Source organism: Leptinotarsa decemlineata, unplaced genomic scaffold (assembly GCF_025532065.1).
Source record: "Leptinotarsa decemlineata unplaced genomic scaffold, Ldec_3_MD MMD2_tig00001719_RagTag_RagTag, whole genome shotgun sequence".
In the NCBI taxonomy this organism is placed as follows: Eukaryota; Metazoa; Arthropoda; class Insecta; order Coleoptera; family Chrysomelidae; genus Leptinotarsa; species Leptinotarsa decemlineata.
In genome coordinates, this window is record NW_027412569.1 from 12,992,999 (window position 1) to 13,005,508 (window position 12,510).

A 12,510-nucleotide genomic window follows, 5' to 3' on the forward strand; every position below is an offset into this window, starting at 1 on the left:
AAAATTGAAACATGTCAATACAATAAACAAAGTCACTAAATAAAAGAGGTTCACTCCTCACAAGATACAAAGAAGCATATTACATTAAAATTTGCTAAATATCGTTAATTGTTTCAAAATTATGGGCTACCGGTAAATGCCATGAGGTTGAAGAACAAAAGAGAGAGACACAGAACAATTGATACTGTCAGCTATCATTTAATTTAGTTAGAAAAAGGTGTGTTTGTAGATGATAATCCATGGAACAAAAGAGAACTGATTTTGGTGCAAGTGTGATCAGAGTCATTTGCTGTTCTGTAAGTAATTCGAGGAGAAAACCCAAAAATCAAATATGTTAAATTGAATGAACAACATCCTCATTGGTGTTTAGGAGAAAACAAGTGAAGAGGTGTTGTAAATGAAAGTAAAACCCTGCCTTAGGAAGGTTGGATTTTTTTTTTGTTGAAGAGAAAATGTTTGAAATTTATGAAAATTATATTAATGAAAAACCAGAATTATTCTTGGTTTGGAATTCATGTAGATGACAATATCTAATAAAAAGGCATATATTTCACTGAGGTGATCAATATCTGATCTTTTGTTGAGGCAATTATTGGATTGTAAAATAAATGACATTTTTGAAAACAATCTTTTAGATGTGTTTCTTTCAGTTGATAACATTTTTGTTGAATTATAGTCCATTTCATGACCTTCTTTGGACACATGGTTACTGAGAGCACATCTCTCAGGATGTAATCTACTATCACTTCTATGTTAACTAATTCTGTCTTTAAGTAATCTTGACGTTTGACCAATGTATTCCGTACCACAGTTCAAGCAAGGAGTTGACCAGTCCTCATAAGTATCTCATTAAGGATTATACAGTGTGACTCTCATGATATAATCAGTTGTGATCTACAAATCTCGGGAAGGAAAAGATCTTCTTACTGTTAAAAAACACGAGCTCTTCAGAAAATTATACGGCGCCTTCTCGGATTTCTTACTCCTACCTTTGAGCTGATTGTAGTCTAGACAAGACCCAGGAAAACAAACGATTTGTCCGATTGTAACGAAGATAACCAAAGTGGAGACGTATCAATCGCTTATCTCTTACCTGTCGGTGGGCAGGCCCGGACTGATATATAATTCGAACCCGTGAAAATATAAATAATGTATATTTATACAGTGTGTCACGCTTCTTTCACCTTCATTCACTTTTCATTAGTGTAGTGTTTTACGAGGGTAATGGGAGTCAGGGGTAAGTCAATATAGGTAATTGAAAGAGCTAAAAATCGTGCTTTTCAAGCATGAAAGTTTTCGTAACTCCTAAACCCAAAATTTGCGATAGAAACATTCATCATCCTTGTTTCAAATTCACGTCATTTGACAAATGACGAAGAGAACATTCAGATAAACGTATATTGTTTGTGTTGCATGGAAATACGTGTAACCTCCAGTGATTTTTTCGAAAATAGTTGAAGTAGAACTTCATATTGGTCAGGGGTAGAGAATTATTTCGCAAAGAATGAAGGAGCATACAAATAATGGCAAGGATAGACATTATAGAGATTGGTTATCCTCCAGACCGTTCCTATTCTCAGAAACGGCTCGAGATCAAAGAAAAAGATGAGACTGTATGCCTTGAAGGATATACTATAGTCTGAATTCAATATGAAAGACTTGATGTAGATAAATCTATGAATAAAACCTTGATTTTGAAAAACTCTATATAATCTATATACCGGGTGTCCCACATTTTATGTGACAGGCAATATTTGGTTTGTTGAAGGAGATACACAAAAATGTTTCATACAAAAGTTTTAGGAGTTCATGAGAGCTATATTTTGATATAATTTTTAAATATACAGGGTGTTTGGTGTAGGTGCTACAGACCAAAATTCCATTTTTTAAAATAGAATGCCCTGTATATCATTACATATTCAGATGCTACGTTAAATTCTGATATCATTTCATGTTTGGTTTTGGTTACGGCGTTGTTGAGTTATTGCTTAAAATGTAAAGTCTTGAGAACGACTATTATTTTTTTAAATATCTCATACAATTATTCTCTCTGCATCAGATCACATGAAAATTAGTCAAAATTTTGGGTGTTCGAAGTAATTGTTTCAATTTTGAGTTGTGGAATTCAGTCAGGAATCATTTTGAATATGAAACAATTGCGAAATTGAAAGAGGTGTATTCGAAAACAAATCTTTAATTAATAACAATGTAAATAATATATCTTGATAAATCATTTCATAAGAATGGTAGGTACCTAGAAATAAGTGATGCCCATTTGATATTATACAGGCTTCGAAACGTCGAATCACTTCTCTCGTACAAGTCGCTCTTATAATATCAGGCGTAATATCACTGCACGCTAGTCGAATTTTCATTTTCAGATCATCCACATTCAAAGGAGGAGTAGTGAAAACAATATCTTTTAAATAACCTCATAGGAAAAAATCAAGCGGTGATAAATCTGGGGAACGAGCCGGCCACCGAAATGGACCCTTATTACCAATCCATCTGTTTGGGTACGTTCTATCCAGATATTCAGTAACAACCTGTGAATTGTGAGGAGGAGCACCATCTTGTTGCCACCAAATTCCTTGTCGTTCTGCTATGGGAATATCTTTCATCAACTGGATCAAATCATTTTCTAGAAAATGTAAATATCGCAATCCATTGAGATTTTCATTGAAAAAGTAAGGTCCTATGATGCGGCCATTGAACAATCCACACCATACATTAATACCCCAAGTAGTTTGAAAATTACTTTCGCGGACCCAGTGGGGATTTTCTTGAGACCAATAGTGACTGTTATGTCGATTCACAACTCCATTATTGTGGAATCGCGATTCATCGCTCCACAAAATTTGACTGAATATGTTAGGACTTTCATGTAATATTACCTGAATACAAGCAATGAATTCAAGTCGTCGTTCAAAGTCCGTGGGTTTCAAACATTGTACCAACTGAATTTTGAATGGGTGGTATTTATTTTCTTTCATAATTCTCTGTACATTAGATTTACTCACACCGACTTCTTCTGCAAGAGTACGGATAGAAACATGTGGATGAATAATAATATAAGCCAACACATTGATCTCTAAATCTTCAGTTCTAACAGATCTCGTATGATGACGATGCTTTATAGTAGAAGGAAATGACCCAGTTCGAAATTTTTCTACAACTCTCGAAAAAGTCATTCGTGACGGAATGGGTCTGTCTGGAAAACGTTCTTGGTATAGACGTTGTGCTTGACGGCAGTTTTTCTGACATTCCCCAAAAATTAATAACATATCAATGCAATCACTTGGACTAAACGCGAAAGGCATACTGGAGTTTTCGCACAAAGAACACAGTTACTGTTTTGCAAAGAATCACTGAATCGAACTGACAAGTAGATACAATTCAACAACATTTGTTACTATGGCATCAACAAGCATAAGCTACTTGATGAAATTGTGCAATATAAAGCAATTCACCCTCAAGTTAGTCACATTCTCAAGAATTTCAATATTATATTTAACTGATATCGATATCGTATCGTAGAGGTGAGAATAATGGTTTGTATTCAGTAGTAGTCTAGTTCAATTTAATAAAAAATTCGTGTACGAGTAAATAAGTTTTTTTGAAACTTTATATTTAAGGAAAAGTGCAATAACTCAACAACGCCGTAACCGAATTTCAAAAACCAAACATGAAATGATATCAGAATTTAACGTAGCATCTGAATATGTAATGATATACAGGGCGTTCTATTTAAAAAAATGGAATTTTGGTCTGTAGCACCTACACCAAATACCCTGTATATTTAAAAATTATATCAAAATATAGCTCTCATGAACTCCTAAAACTTTTGTATGAAACATTTTTGTGTATCTCCTTCAACAAACCAGATATTGCCTGTCACATAAAATGTGGGACACCCGGTATATATATATATATATATATATATATATATATATATATATATATATATATATATATATATATATATATATATATATATATATATATATATATATATATATTCCCTCATTTCTTGATAATAAAAATGGGACTGTAGTGCTGTGATGATGAAAAATGGTACTCTCCATTACATAAAATCCGGCTCTGTTCATATTCTATCGATATCGATGGTCCAAGTTTTTCTTCCTTAAAACAATGGACCGAGAACCCTTGTTGAGGCGTGAGACGTCCGTTTGTTTTGAAGGCGTGGTCAGCTAAATGCATCCCAAACTGCACCGCTGGATACATCTTTAAAGTAAATAAAATATGTGTAGAAATGACAGCCTCTTAAAGAGATACTGACTATTTGCACCACGTGGCACCTTTGTGCTGCCATCAATGGGTCCAGGATGTTGTTAATTTTAGGTAGCATCGTGAAATATGTTCTGGAGCGATATTTGCGGTGTTTTACGAGGGTTCGGAGGGGTATTTTTCGAGGGTAGGCTAGCGTAATTTGTTTTGGTTGTTCAACAAAGTAGTTACTAGAATTTCGGATTCACCGGATGTCAGGGGGCGGCACTAGAGGGACGAAGTTGTTCATGGTGTTTGTTACGATTTTTCATAACGTTTATGTGCGAAAATATAGCTATAGCTGACGAAGAAATATTCCAAGAATTCGTTCTTCACTTAGTTAGCTGTTGTCTCAGACTTTGTTTATGTAGACCTCGGTTTTTAGATTTTCCCAGATCTTCTGAAGACATAAAGTTCTAATCTATTCACCTACCTTTCTATCTAGCCATCTTTTAAAAAAATCCTTTCACAAACAATGAATATAGTTCAGTAAAGAATCAGCCAAATCGATACTGTCAATTATTTCAAGTTGTTGAATGCTTCACATCATATATTATTGCACAAACATGCACAGCATCATGTGAGAGAAATTGGCAACAAAGAAAAAGTTGCAAATGATCTCTACTATCAAATTTTTGCAATTTTTATTGGTGTCAGCACGATCTTAATGAACTTCTTGAACGCATCAATTGCAAACATCTCAAACCTGAAACCAAACTGCTCCAAACAAATAACATTCACTCGCGTAAAGTAGTAGAGTCAGAGAAAATGTTTCATAGACTATTGAATATTTCACTATCGGAGGGTTATTTTCAGAAATGATTTGGTTCCAAGGCATACTGCTCCATTGTCTTTAACAAACTTCGAAAACAAACTATGTCCAGCTTAAAAAAACGATAATTGTCATAAGAACATTGAGGTACTTTGGCGAATCTCAGCTTTCAAAAAAAAGGAAATTGATTCTGGAGTTCCACAAGGTTCTGTGTTAGGTCCCATTCTTTTCTTATCACATATTAATGACCTCACCATGCTCAATATTTCTAGGAAGTTCACCTTATTTGCAGTTGACTCTACCATAATTTGGAATAACAAAAACCCTTGTGAGTTGCACTAAATAATCTCTGCCGACTTGAAAAAAGTTAAAAGTTGGTGTGATATAAACATTTCATCTTTTAACTTAACTAAAATAAATTTATTATCATTTAGATGCTCAATCAACAAACTTTTTTTTGCAGACAGATCACTGGAACCTAAAATTAACACCAATTTTCTAGGAGTGTTTATTGACCAGAATTTGAAGTTTGTGGATTATGTTAAATAACTCACTAGCAATTTCTCCTCTGACTGTTATGCGGTTAGAGTGATTTATAAAGAGTTGGGGTTCAGGGCTGCATATATGGCGTACTATGCACTCATAGATTCTCTATTACGCTACGGAATACCGTTTTGGGGAACATGCAGTCCAACTTTATTCAAAAGTCTACTTATTTTACAGAAAAGAGCAATAAGGTATGTAGGAAACCTAAACCAAGAGACTTCTGTAGAACCTTCTTCAAAAAACATAATATTCTAACGGTAACGGTGTTTAATAAATAAGCATATAATAAATTGTGCTGCATCCTCTTCCCATTGTAACACCCGAATCAGCATCACCAGCGACTCCATATTTAACAGCGGTGGAAAAATGTACAATAATTTGCCAATATAAATGATTTCCAATTCAGGAAGTTAGTCAAACAATTTCTATCTAATAGATAGACCCTATTATACTTTGGATGAATATTTTAACGATAGCTTTTAACTGACTATCTCATATTTTTCATCTTTATTAATTAGGGAGCGCCTAAGTTGTTACTTTTTGTGTCTACTCTTTTATAAATTTGACTTATACGCTTTCATATCTTCCATTTTAACATAGTTTGTACCCATGCACCATTTTTATTTTCAATTGGTATGTATTGCATTTTTTAAGTGCTTTCTACCCAAGCTTTGCCTACAAGATTATGTCTTATGATAATAAAGCATATTGTTATTATAATCTACCAATAATAACGCTCTTTTTTGACGGAGAAAGACTTTGCCATAGCTACAGTGTCAGATAGATAAGGAGAATGATACACCAAACGTTATATTGGTCAAAAGTGGAGAACATATTCGCAAATGATGAAGGAGCACAACCATCATGACAAGGATGGTGACCGTTCTTCTGTAATGATAAAACGTTTGCAAATTCAAGAACTGTAGGAAAATGATATACTTTTCATCTGGAGCTTGTAACTATTCAATTCATTCATATCCATCATGTAAGAGATCCAAGTACCGTTGCATTATAAACTTCTTTTGGTACAACATGGGTGAGGGGAAAACGTTTCACAGCTGTGTTTGAGCCTGTCAAAATTTCTTTTAGCTCTTTTAGCTTTTCTTCATTTTTATTTGAATACCGAAGTCATAAAAAAACAATATTATTCAGATTCCACTTCAAAGTCAAGGTTTTGTTGTCTACTTATGAAGGTGATTAATGATTTCATGTTGTTTTTTTTATTTTGTAACAATTGTTAACAAGAATCAATTACCTTGTTTGCAGTGGACTCACTCAACACAGAATAATTAGTGGTTTGAACAATTCAAGTGGAAATGAATGAAAGTATTATTTATTACATAGTGATTCATTCCAGAACGTCTGAATTTCCAAGAGAATTCAAATAATTCCAGTTTCTGTTCAGGCTTTTCACAACTTTTTTCTTCGAATTGAGCCTAAAATTTTTGTTTTTCATGAGCTGCCCAGAACATTGATCCAATATTTTATGGATTACTTTTTCTCAGGTGATAATGATCAATTTCAATTGAAAATTTAGCATTGCTAAATTGGCACTAGATTGGCATAATGGGGCTGACATACTGAAGGGTCGCGCTTTTTGTTTCTGCCAATTTTTTTTGTTTTGGCGCATCAGTTTTGTAATATTAAATGGCAACTGCGCCAGAACGGAATGTTTTACTGATGTTCCGCTAAGACTTATGAAGTAATTATTAAAAGAAGAACCCTGAAATGGGGGCTCGATATAAGTTGACATATCTCCTTCGGTGCCGTATTTTCTTTTCAACTTTACAAAATTTGGGAATGACCGTGTATTTAGAGAAATCCTGCCACGAGGTTTTTGTATGAACAAAAATACGAACCATAATATTGAAACTCTGAAAAGTATGGCGTAGAAATTTTTCGACAACAAAAAAAGCTCTGAGAATTTTGGCAAACTATGGGTTTAGAGAACACTGTCGCCCTCTCTTTGTTCAGTTTAGAATACTACCGGTTCCGTCAACCTATATCGAACATTTTCTGAGAGAAATAGATGAACAAATAAGTAGGTTGACTAGACAATCTCCAATACGTGTTTGCAATACAAGAAAAGCAAACTTCATTAGGTTACCAAAGTACTGGCTTCCTGTTTACCAGAAGAATCATTTGGACTACAACCTTTATAGCATGTTAACAATAGCAATACAGATTCCTAATTCACTTTTATTCAGGAAACCAAATAGAAGCATTGTTTTTATTCGGTTTTTGAGTTTACTGAACATGTCAGGCGTTTTCAGATGCAATTTTGAACTTGCTCGCCATACTTGTTGCAAAATTCGCAGAACCATAAATATTTGATTCTGTATTCTGTTATATTTCTACATATATACATCTATGTTCCGTAAAATGATGAATCTGTATATGTGTGTGTATGTTATATCAAGTTTAAGAAATAGACACAGCTTTAGCTGCGCGATTGTCTCAAGTATTTGTGTTTTGTTTCGACTCGTGTATCAGACTTCATTCATGTATTTTACTTCGAGAAATTCTGCGATTTTAACTATATTGTACCTTCATTTATGAATTCTTATACACGGTAGCGCTGTTACATCAATAACTACTACTACTAATTGCGGTGTTTTTAAGGCATTTTCATTCATTTCCGCCTAATTTGTGGCTACTAGTCTTGACTCATTATCGCTAAAATACGATCAGCAGCTCTTTATAACACCTCATGTTGGAAATAATTGGCCGGGGACGCAGAACTCGTTGTTTCTGTTAGGTAGTCCTCGAGCTACGATCGTAAACTAATTCGCTAGGAATGTTTTTTTGGTCGAAGGCCTTTTTTTTTCATTTGGTCATTCATCGACAGTTGCTTCTGATAATGACTTTTTCTGCGCAGCTGTGAGCGATGAAGGGTTGTTGCAATTCAGATAATGAAATTAGGTGACTGGTTCCCGGGAAACATTGGATTTTTTCTTGAAGTTAGGATTGGAGTGAAAAATTCATGCTCAACCATTCAAATTCCATTCAAATGGAACTGATGATGTTGCAGATAAAAACTTTGATACTACAAGGTTCAATCGAGCACGGTCAACCGGCCCACTTTTCTCACACCAGAACAGAAATACTGTTTCTTGACGCGCGTTTCGCTAACTTAGTTGGCATTAGCAGAAGAAGATGAAGTTTAAATTACTTTCTGTTGATATTAACTTGGCCCCTTCGTCAGACTTTAGTCAATCTGCACAAAACAAGTGGCAAGTCGTTTGCAAAGTCCAATACTTTATATTCATCATGATCAGAAGAAATGTTGTTTAAGATGGTGGTAAAATCCCGTCCCTCAAAGTAGCTCCTTGCTTTTGGTAATGTTTCACCAATTTACCACTCTTTGACTTTCCACCGGCATCTTGTATCGGTCTTTCTCTTCACCTACATGCTAGCTTCCTGAATGAATTATGAAATACTACATTCACACTTATTAGTTTTTAGGCCTTTGCCGAATCCTGTTCGATTTTTCCAGGTTTCAATGGAGGTAACCCCAGGAAATCTCAATGTCTCACTCACTTAATGTACTCCAAATTCTCACTCAGTAGAAGTAGATATTCCTCTTCTTCTTTCAGCATCACTAGATGAATTTTATCTGGTCCCGGAAACTTATATGGTTAAAAGAAGTCCAAGACTCATTTAATTTTTTCGGGACTGCTCTTCCTGGAATGACACTTGGACAATGACTTGACACTCTGACTTGTATCCAGAATCTTTTTCAAGCTGGAAATTAATCAAGAATTTGGTTTCTGGGCCGCCCAGATATGGCGCCTCTGGTAAGACTGACAACAAACTGATTGTTCCGTAAATACTAAAGTCTTCATGTTTTTTTAAAGGATGCAGGTCCATCGAGAATACCCATAAGGGTCTGAAAAGTTTCTCTTTTGTCTATTTGGCACTTCTTCTTCTTCGACCCCTTCTGGTCATTGACAATCGAAACCAACAAGGTTGCTCAAGAAGTTACGTCATTCCATTTGGATTATCTCACCCCCAGGGTACATTAGAGTCGTTGTTACACTTGTCTTCGTCAACGACAACAACCTTCTAGTCATTGTCGATATCCTCTACAAGAACTAACATGGGTGCATATGTGGCTGTTTTTCGGCAAGTTCTGCCTTCAGCTTGTCAACTTATGATGCATAATAGGCTTCTGTAATGGTTCTTCCTTTTTGGAGATAATCGATTAAAATAACTCCCAAAAAAGAGTCGCTATCACTTTTCCAGACAAAAAACAAACAGTTTTTGCTTTTTTGGAGCTGGTTCTCCCTTTGCAGTCCACTGTTTGGACTGTATTTTTGTTTCGGACGTATAATTATGTATCCTAGTCTCCTCTACAGTGCCAAAACTCGGATTATAAGGAAGAGTTATGAATTTAGCAGTCTGTGTATGATTTCAGCAGTGTATTCATGTACCTATGTATGTTTTCATTCACACAAATTCTCTTTCAGAGCCTAAATTACAGGGTCAGTTCTTCTTGCTGAATACTGAATCATTTCTGCTTTTTTTTATGTTGGACTCATTTGCAAATTTCCTCTCTATCTCTCTGATTCAGTCTACTATACCCCCTGATCTCTTGTTGAAATTACACTGCTAATAGTAATCTCTATTGTGCTATTTTTATTGTAGTTGTCTCCGTCTCACAACGTATTTATTCTCCACCAGGACCCTGATTTCCATAACCTCCATTCAAATGCAATTCCAAACCGTTACGGCCATTCTCTTCCGGGCACAGAAACAATCTCGTCCCATACCTGTCAGCTCACCATAGCCAGCAGGACTCCATAATTGGAGCACAAGTAATCCCCGATCGTTTGCGATAGACGACCGACTAACACAATCGCCCTCAATAACCGGCGACCCAGAACCGTCGTGTATGCTATAGACGACTCAAAGGGAACAATGGTCACGAAGTACAAGTGCGGTGGTCATTCATTAACTTGGGGAGCATATGGGCGGGCCTCTATGATACCTGTACATGCATAGAACGGTAATGAAACACGGCCTTCCAATCAGCGGGTATGTGGGCCAAGCGTCTCTTGGGACCGCCAAGAGGAAATACGCACATACACAGGTACAAAGCCCTGGGGGCGGTCAGCGACATTGTTCGACGTGATCTATGATGAGGCTCAGGTGATGAGCTCGTTACGGTATTGATCGAAAAGGGCGGGTTGGAGAAAGAACTTGAATGTTCAGCGAGAAATCGTACCATAGTCTGGAGTGAGTTAACATTGAAGTCGTCAGTATGATGAAATAATATATAACAGGTGAATGGATCATCCATAGTTTGATTTCAATTCGAGATACATCGCTAGACATCTGTTTTAGCCTGTTAGGCATCGTCAGTAACGAGCAGACAAACGGGCAGGTAACGGGAAGACAAAAATGTGGAACAAGTACTTCTTTTAAATCACTGCATAAACGCTTACGAGATATAAGTGAAACCACCTAGTAATGTGGCACCAAAGTGTGCTTGACCAGTTTTTCACGTGGTTTGAGCAATCTTTGGAACAGACAACTGCGTTAGCACGAAATGCAGTTAATAAAGGTGATCTTGGGGGGTCAGTAGCAGTAATGAAGAAGAACATTGATATTCTTGAAGAAACTCCCTATTAATTGTTTTTTTCCAGAAGATACGTTGCTATACTTAAAGCAAATGTACTAACAGATATACTTTTGTAAACGACCAAAGCCTGAATAGATCCACCAACTGATTAGGATGAGCAGAGATGTTTCTAGAACAAAGCAAAGCAGCTCACAGAGAAGCTGCCGTGATTTGAGGTTGGACTTCGGAGAGAAAACAAAGTCTCTGCTCCAAATCACCGACTCCAGAAAGGAGAAGTAAGCAAATGAAAAAGTGGCAACAAGAAGTATGTGTTCCAATATTGATGAGGTTAAAAATGGATTCTGGTGATGAATGAATTATTTGGGACCTGCAACCGCGAAGACAGAGATTCGACAACAGATACATGCCACAATCGTGAGATTGGTTTCCATAGGAGCTAATCTATGACTAAGAACAAGTTAAAAAAACTAACAGAAACATGAGAAGAGGTGGTTTTTCAGCTGATACAACAACTCAAATCTACTGACAGATATGACAATCTTCACAACAATGGTTTCGACAGCTGGCACTGAAAACTCTTGTTTTTTGAGGTGTTGAATGGGCCTGAAATTTCACAACAAAATTTCCTGCTTCCCTTGAGATATTATCGACATGTAGCGACATTTTGGCACTCAAATATACCTGAAATATGCGTCTCACGTGAATGGATATAATATATACTTTGAAACTAGTTATAATTCGCTGTAATATGTGATTGAAACGGTATTTTTGTCAATTTTCAAGCCAATGGTAAATTAGCGTCTTTCTTCAGACAATTCGTCATTATAAGCTGATAGGCAATATAATCACTTTCAATAGGTCGGATTGAATTTACTCATATTTCCTTACAGTTCATAATGAGGCACTTTTACCAATATTAGGATAAAGAGAAAGAGAATTTTCAATTTTCAGTAAAAGGCAAAGCATTTCTTAATGCCTTTATTCAACAAAATCCCCTTTTGGTATCGAATCATAAAAAATGTCATCTAGTTTGAAAGTGTACATCGTATTAGACGCAAGTATCGGAATTGTTGTATTCATCTTTTACCTTCGATAAAATGCACTCAAACTGAAGGATAAACACCACCATCAATTCTAATTTTGAAATAGGAAAGTGCTCATCTATAGAAAACTATAAAATAAAAATGCCAACTGAACCTTCAACGGATTCACTATGTAAAACAAAACCAACGCAATTGCAAACTTACTTCATCACGCATGTTATGTCGGTGTGTGTGAAGCCTCGCGATAGCTTCAATTTTGCAATAACTCCTGAAGTTTA

The 12,510-nt window shown here is 35.8% G+C and overlaps 1 protein-coding gene across 4 annotated transcripts in view; it reads left to right on the forward strand.

The window, feature by feature from the left end:
- The window catches only part of sowah (ankyrin repeat domain family member sosondowah), a 164,375-nt gene that overhangs the window by 43,506 nt on the left and 108,359 nt on the right, over positions 1–12,510 (forward strand). The window contains exon 6 of one of the 4 annotated variants that reach the window (XM_074176547.1): positions 230–627. The exons of the other annotated variants lie outside the window; for them this stretch is intronic. Coding sequence (XP_074032648.1) covers positions 230–259 — 30 coding nt within the window. The 3' untranslated portion in view covers positions 260–627. Of the gene's footprint in view, positions 1–229; positions 628–12,510 lie in introns of those variants that run through there. 4 annotated transcript variants of the gene reach the window in all.